The following is an 8,582-nucleotide window of genomic DNA, read 5'->3' as shown; positions in this document are numbered from 1 at the left end:
AATCCACATGTAATATGCTAGTTAAACTTTAGGCACGTGAGACGTGCTAAATGTCCTGACAGAAAATGGGAATGAGTAGTGGCTGGTTCCAAGAACTAGGTGTGAGCACGGATTGGTCTGGTTTGGGTTTATGGTAAAATTAGAATCGAACTGATCAAAATGTAATTGGTTCGGTTTGATTTGAATTTGCATTTTTTTGTACATATATTCGAACCAAACCAAACTGATTAAGAATGAATTGGTTCGGTTCGGGTAATTGGGTACGCGATGACTTTAAAATTCATAAAAAAAAACCAAATTTTTATCTTAAAAATTCAATAAATACAATAAACATGTAACATCAATAGAAATAATCCAAACATGTAAACACCAAATACATTAAAAACTAAATTCATTAAAATCCAAACATATTAATAATGAATAATCATTATCTAATGAAAAAGCTATATATATATATATTTTTAGTTTTTTTATTTAATTAATAAATGATCAGGTTTGTGAGTTGATTCGGGTTTTACATCCTCAAAATCGATACTCAAACCAATCACTAACAAAAATCATTGATTTTGTTCGAGTTAAATCCGATTACCTATTAATTTTAGAACTAATTTAATTGATTCGATTCGAATTTAGACGGGTAATCGAGTACCCGTTACTTGTACTTACTCCTACTAGGAACTCTTGAAAGTGAAAGCCTGAAAGGGTTAGGAATTAGGATGACGGTCGGTGTTTGTTATTTTAAAAGTTTAATTGAAGTTAGAGTTAGATTAAATATAATAAAATAATATACTTTTATATATTATATATTTAAAAAATAAAAAATATAGAAAACATACAAAATTAGCTGCTAAAATTATTTTGATAAATAATTTTTTTATATATATTGTTCGAATATCGTCTAAGTCACAATCTTAGTAAGGTTAATAGTCTTATTATAATATAAAAAAGTCAAGAATTTATCATGGCTGACCAAAACAAGCATGTTTCTCTTACTCTTTAAAGCTAAGAGTTTAGAATAAAATAAATACAAAATATATTATAAATATATCTAAACAACTCATCAGCTTGTTTAGCAAATGGGGCTATATAAGTTAATTATACAATTATGCCCCATAGGCTTAGTGGAGAGGGAGAAGTTTTCTTGACATGAGTAATATGTGACTAATACATAATATAGCATATATAATAATACAAACTATACTAAACTACTTCAATTAACAAGACAAGCATAAAATTGAAAAAATATTCAGTTTGGTCTTTAAAATTATACTTAAATTTTAATTACTTTAATTTAGTCTGTAAATTTTTTAAATTTTAATCACATTAATCCCTACAATAATTTTTATTATAGAGTCAATTAAAAAATTTAAAATTTAAATTAAAAAAATTGAAATATCAAAAACTAAATTGAGACTGAAATATAATTTCAAAATCCAAATTGAATATTTTCTTCATAGTTTATGTTCCAACATCATCTTCATCTAGCATGGTTGTTTTTAAGAAAATAATCCACCAATAGAAGTAACAAATAATAAGTTTTGGACTTTTATTTTATAATGTCTAAATTATCAAAATTATACCCAATTTTTGAAACGTTGACAAAAATAACTTTTACTTTTGATAATGACAAATATTTGTAACATTATAAAATGCGATAAAATAACTAAAAAAAATAATATATTTTTTATAAATAACAAACATTTAAATAACAAATTTTTACCTCAAACTCAAGAACTTTTTGTCACCATAACCATCAATCTCACGATTTTAGCTATATCCTCTAATAGTATTTATTGGTGATTTTAATAATAAGAAATTAAAATAAATAAATTATCAAAATGGTAGCTCAAAGTTCACATGCATTGCTGACAAAAAGAACTTAAAAAGATGCTAACCACAAATAATTTTTTGAAAGATTTAAAAACGCGAGAAAATAAAAGAATTAGATATTAAATATATATTATATAAAAAAAAAGACTTTAGAGATAAGATTTTGATAAAAAATTTTGTAATTATAATTAAAAAAATAAAATATTTTTATCTTTAAAATTTGATAATTTTATGTTTAGTGAATTTTTTTAATTTTTTATTTTAAATTACCACATTTTTTTTGAAAAATAAAAAGAAAAATCTAGAGATCAAATTTCGCTCCAAATTTTTTGGTACACCTTTTAAATATTTGTTCAAATGTTGTCATAAAAATTTGGATCAAATAAATAAGTTATTTGCTAAATACGACAGTTTTTTTTGTCACTTGTAAAAATATAATATTTATTAGTTATTTTTGTCACATTTTCAAATCATTCAAGAGCTGTTTTATTGATAACATCTTTTAAGAATCTTTTTGTCAGCGTCTAAATCTTTCTGGTAACAAATTGGTAGTTGAGTCTAAATGTCAGACATCACATGTACATCCACAAATACTCAAATACGGCAGCAATAACACCACACACATGGAGTAGTTGAGCACGCAGCAACAATGAAAAGTGAAAACCCTATATATGTTATGCTTGCTTTACATGATACCATCATTCATCTTTTTTCATTTTTTGAGGAGCTGAAGGGAAGCAAGATTACAAAAGGTAAATCATTAGTCACCTCTTTCTTATTTTTTTGTCGTTCGAATCGTTTTTACGGTAGCGGTGGTCGCCATTTCCATTCTCACGACAGAGCCGCTTGAAGGACAGGAAAGAGACATGTAGAGAAAAATGGATTGGTGGGTTAGGAATTAGGCTTAAATGTTTGTTACTAGCTAGAACAGACGGTGATTAAATGTGTAGCTTCTAACTTTTTCGTTCTATCTTATTTGAAAAGGCTGAGAGTTGAGAATGAAGAAGTGAAGGGAATTTAAGATTTGTTTTTCTTTTTATTTCTATTTTTTTCTCGCTAACATTAAAACGATAGAGTTTCAAGGGGATTTAAAAACTGGCTCATTGTTGGTTCGGTTCGACCAACTAATTTTTATCAAATCCTTTATGGATGCGTTTTTAAAGGGAGAGTGTGAGGGGTTGTACCATCATCCCTACCATCAAGAATAAAATATTGAAGATCAGAATGTCAAAATAAACAATATTAACAAGCAGATTGATTCAGATGATACAGATGATATTAAAGCTAGTATCCGAATCAATATGCCAATGAGGACATTAGACCCAATTAAGGGTAGAATGTAAAGTCTCATATTAGTTGGAGAGAGGAGCAAAATATGCCTTATAAGAGTCTGGATACCTCTCCCTTATAGATGCGTTTTGACTGCTAGGTAGGAGGTTCGCTATCATCCCTACCATTAAGAACAAAATTGTGAGGGCTAGAATGCCAAAGCAGACAATATCTATAAGCGGATTGACTGGAATGATACAAATGGTATGAGAGTTAGTGTTCGAATCGATGTGTCAAATGAGGATGTTGGGCCTAATTAGAGGGTGGAATATAAAGTCTCACATTGGTTGAAGAAGGAATAAAACATACCTTATAAGGGTGTGGATATCTCCTCCTTGTAGATGCATTTTGATTAGTGAGTGTGGGAATTTTTTCATCATCCATATCGTTAAGAATAAAATCGTGAGGGCCAGAGTGTCAAAACGGACAATATCCACAAGCAGATTGATTAGGATGTTTTAGATGGTATTAGAGTCAGTACACAAATTGATGTGACAACAAAGACATTGGATCAAATTAGAGGGTGAAATAAAACGCCCCACATCAGTTGTAGAGGAGAACGAAACATGTCTTATAAGGGTGTGGATACCTCTCTCTTACAGACACATTTTATTGTCATCGATGCCTCTAATATGTCGTTGTTCCTAAGCTCGTTTCACTCTAGATCTATTCCAAGATATTACTTCCCCCCTTTTTTTACTAGATCTATTACGATGATATATTGTTTTTTTTTTCTTTTGTCTAATGATATTATTTAGATTTATTGTTTGAATATATGTTGCACATGATGTTTAAATATGCATGTAAATATGTTGATTTTAGTGCTGATGAATAAATATAACTTTTTTTTTCGTTTAGACCTGAGTTTAAATCCGGTGCAGAGTCAATGAATAAGTAATCTAAAGTATGAAAATTTTGTCGGATTTAAGACTGGATTTGAATTTAAAATATAAATCCGGTCATAATTTATTGTTGGATCCAGATCGAGTCAAACCTAATTACACCCGAGTCGCAAATACGCCTAAAAGAGTCAACTTTTTTGTTTAATATTTTTTTGCACTTTCTAAATATTTTTGCCACAAAAATTTGATTCGATAGATAAATCATTTGTTAAATACAAAAATTTTTTGCCATCAGAAAAAATATAGTATTTATTGATTATTTTTATTGTTTTTCAAATCTTTAAAAAATTATTTTGTTGATAACATTTTTATCAACGGTTAAATCTTTTTGATATTAAATTAGCTGCTAACCCTAAAAAAATTTAAAATTTTTGTATAGATGTGTGTCGTTCTATAAAGAAAGAGGATGTTTGTGACGCTATTAGTAATGTGCGTGGTATTGACGAGTATATACACTAAGGATAATTTGGACTATTTTAAGTATACACTAAAATCAATCGTCAAGTTTATTATTAATATAAAATATATATTAAAATATAAATACACATTAAAAATAAATTAAATCATTCATTTGGTTATTTTGGTGTGCAAATAGTTTTTTTGAAATAGTTTTTGCTTTAATTTTTAAACTGGAACCGAAGGTCATCATAAGGTGAGCGCTGGTGAAATTAAAGGCTGAGGACTAGTTTCATAAATCCTACTTTGCACATTGTCATACTAATGTAACAACAGTAATTGGATTTGGACATTTTCGAAGCTGTTGGAGGAATAATTTACCGCATATACATATATGTGTAGGGGACTTGGGACAAACGGAATGGACAGCATCGACGTTAAAACACGTGGATAGTAGTGACTACGACGTGTTCCTATTACCAGGTGACTTATCGTACGCCGATACACAGCAACCTCTATGGGACTCCTTCGGCCGTTTGGTGCAACCATACGCCAGCAAAAGGCCATGGATGGTTACTGAAGGAAACCACGAGATCGAGACTTTCCCCATCATCTACCCTCACGGCTTCAAAGCTTACAACGCAAGGTGGGCGATGCCGTTTCAAGAAAGCGGATCAACTTCAAATCTATACTACTCTTTCGAGGTTGCTTCCACCCACGTCATCATGCTCGGTTCCTATACGGACTTCGACGCCCAATCGGAGCAGTACACGTGGCTTCAGAACGATTTGGCTAACATCGATAGGAGCAAGACGCCTTGGGTGATTGTGCTGTTGCATGCGCCTTGGTATAATACTAATGAGGCACACCAAGGTGAAGGTGAGAGTATGAGAAAAGTTATGGAGGATTTGCTCTATCAAGCACGGGTTGACTTGGTTTTTGCTGGACATGTTCATGCCTATGAACGATTTGTATGTCATTCTTTCTTATTACAATTTTTTCCATTCAAGTATTTATATTTTTTTTTACGAAATCTTTTGTTGATTCTTCATGCAGACTCGAATTTATGACAATAAAGCTGATCCCTGTGGTCCAATATATGTGACAGTTGGGGATGGAGGAAATCGTGAAGGCCTTGCATTGAAGTAAGATTTTTTTTTCCCGTATAGCATATAGTATTAGAGAAAATAAAATAACTAATTTTTTATTAGTTAATATTATCTATTTTTTTAATTTTTTTTACAACTTAAGATTTAAAATTATTTAAGTTTCAGAGTTAAGAATTTATAATTTAGAATTTAAAATTTAACATAAATAAATATTACAACTTAAGATTTAAAATTATTTAAGTTTCAGAGTTAAGAATTTATAATTTAGAATTTAAAATTTAACATAAATAAATTAATTTTAAAAAAAATGACTTTGATGGAAAAAAATTAACTCCCTAACATTTTTCATATTATTGTGGAAAGAGATTATTGTTACATACTTTTATCTAATGTCACATTTTTTACTTTTTTTTTTTAATTTTTAAATATCTTTTATTTTCAAGTGAGGATGATAATAAGTGGCTATATTTGTTTTTAAAGAAAATATTTTTCACACCTCTTTAATTACTTTATTAAGTGTTATTTTCTTTATGTATACATTTGATTGATTGGCGATGATAGCTTTAAAAGCCCTCCAAGTCCACTCTCGTTGTACCGAGAGCCAAGCTTTGGCCATGGAAGGTTGAAAATAGTAGACGAAACACGTGCATACTGGTCATGGCACCGCAACAATGACACTGATGCAGTAATAGCTGATGGTGTTTGGATAGAGAGCTTAAGCAGATCAAAAGCATGTTCAGGTAGACCAGACCAAAAGGTTGTTCATGAAGAACTGTAGATTATATAGTGCAACTGGAATGATGTATTGTTCCTTTCTGCTAACGAAGGGAAGATTGGTGATTTGCTTGCAATAACTTTAAGTTATCTACTTAATTAGCTGCTCAGTTGATAGGATGTGGAAAGTGAAAAATGTAGCAGTAAATTAGCCGCTGGTAGAATTATAACTTATTATTTCTTTCAATTTCTTACATTATATGATGTATAATCAAGTAATGATACTCAAATAAACAAATTAATAAGTATAAAGACATTTCATTCATAAATGTGTGTAACGTATTTTGTCTTTTGGAAGAATGGAATGTCACTCATTCGAAGTACAAATACAAAGAATAGCGTGTAAAACTGTAACGTTAATATACCTATATACACAGTGTCTATATATATATTTTTGGTTCTTATTTCTTAATATAATTTTCTTTTTTTTTTTTGGGTCAAGAATATAATTTTCAAATCCTCAATATTTTTTTAGCCACCAAAAAAAAAATCCTCAATATTTTTTCCCCCTCCTTGCTCCTTGGTCTAAGACCCTACAGCTTTTTCCTGGGTTTGGAAGATCACATGGCGTGATAAGTTCGTAATAATGTTTGGTTGGCTTAACCACCAGAATTAAAACAGTTGTTGTGGGTCAAAAGAAAAAGTCAAAAAACACACTTGTTAGGATGAGATAGTGAATTTTCGTTGGGTACAATGATTTCCTAATTCCTATGTTAAGAATAACTTGTTTCAGCCCAGCCAAAAACCAGAAAACTAAAATATGTCAGAAGTGGAATTTGAACTCACGCCCCTCTCACGAAGACCCGAACTTAAGTCTAGCACCTTAGACTAGGGGTGGCAAAACGGGTCGAGCCCGTCTGGCCGATCCGCTAAACCCGCTAAAAAAGGCGGGTCGAGTTAAGAATTGGAGCCCGAAAAAAAGAGTCAAGCGGGCTAACCCGCCAACCCACCAATCCGCCATAAAACGGGACGGGCTAGCATTTTGAACCCATTTTAGTTAGCGGGGCGGGCCGGTCTGCCCCGTTTATGTGACGGACCTAGGCGGAGCGGGACGGATTGGGACGGGTTGGCCCGCTTTGCCACCCCTACCTTAGACCACTCGGCCATCCTGACGGTTACACAAATAAATCGACAACCATTTTATATATTATGTGTTATCCTTCTATCCGGACCATAGCCTTGCTTTCCTTATACCGTTACACATGTCATTAAGTCGACCAAACAGAACAATATAAAAAAGCAATAAACAAGCGATGAGCAACCATGAAATCAATTAATCAAATAAGAGACAAGTAGACAGAATTAGTCTACTAAGATTATGATTAAAGAATAATGCAACTTTTTTATATCTAAAGCGGTGTTCTATTTTAAACATTTAGCTTACAATTATGAATTAAATTATAACTTTTGCTCACTTTTACTTACTCCTCTTTTTAAATTTGAATTTAAGTTGATATTTAGAATAAATACCAATTTAATTTTGTAAATAATGTTACTAAAAAATATTAAATATGTGTATATAAAATACAAAATTAAAGTGTTTTTTTTATATTGAATAGACCAAAGCTCCAAAAAATAAAATCAACTAAAACAATTTTAAGAAAAGTAATTTCACAAATCCTCGCCATGGAGGTGCGTCGAAATAGAAAACGCCAGTCACCTAAAAATACACTTTTTCACAAAAAAATTCATGCACATATTTTTTTTCTGTAAATGTTAGAGATGCTTACGTCCCATGAGTGAGTTAGAATTACGTTAATAGTTCGAAGAAGGAAAGTTCTGCCTAAGTGTTCGACAAAATGTCGTTAAATAAGTCAAAAAATACATATCGATATCAAATCTGTTTTTACCTCTACCTTTGTCAAGTCTAGATCAGACATAAGCTTCAATCTTACGTATAAGCTCCACATTTATACCATAGCGATGGTTTATGGCCAAGATTCATCACGAAAACTAGCTATAACTCTTGTTTGGTAATAAGAAGGAGCCTAACGCATGTAGGCGAACCAAAATATTAGAGGATAGATCCATCTAAGTTCAACTTACCTAGTTCTCTCTTGGAAGTTGTCATCCAATTTGTTCCTTCCGCCTAGAAATCTAGAAGTAATCAGCATCTGTAGGGGTGGAGAAAGGCCAAATAGTCTGTCAGAAACTTGTGGACTGGCCTGTAGGCCTTGTATGGTTTGATAGAAAATAAGTACAGACTCAAATTATTTTAAAAGTTTAAATTTTTTAATAAGCT

The 8,582-nt window shown here is 31.1% G+C and overlaps 1 protein-coding gene across 1 annotated transcript in view; it reads left to right on the top strand.

The window, feature by feature from the left end:
* LOC107648833 (purple acid phosphatase 22) overlaps window positions 1–6,609 on the top strand; it is an 8,074-nt gene extending 1,465 nt beyond the window's left edge. The window contains exons 3-5 of the mRNA XM_016352646.2: window positions 4,860–5,428; window positions 5,514–5,602; window positions 6,128–6,609. Of these exons, the coding sequence (XP_016208132.1) occupies window positions 4,860–5,428; window positions 5,514–5,602; window positions 6,128–6,344 (875 nt within the window). The 3' untranslated portion in view covers window positions 6,345–6,609. The remainder of the gene's footprint in view (window positions 1–4,859; window positions 5,429–5,513; window positions 5,603–6,127) is intronic.

Source organism: Arachis ipaensis, chromosome B06 (genome assembly GCF_000816755.2).
Source record: "Arachis ipaensis cultivar K30076 chromosome B06, Araip1.1, whole genome shotgun sequence".
Classification (NCBI taxonomy): domain Eukaryota; kingdom Viridiplantae; phylum Streptophyta; class Magnoliopsida; order Fabales; family Fabaceae; genus Arachis; species Arachis ipaensis.
This window is presented reverse-complemented; position numbering and strand designations above follow the sequence as displayed.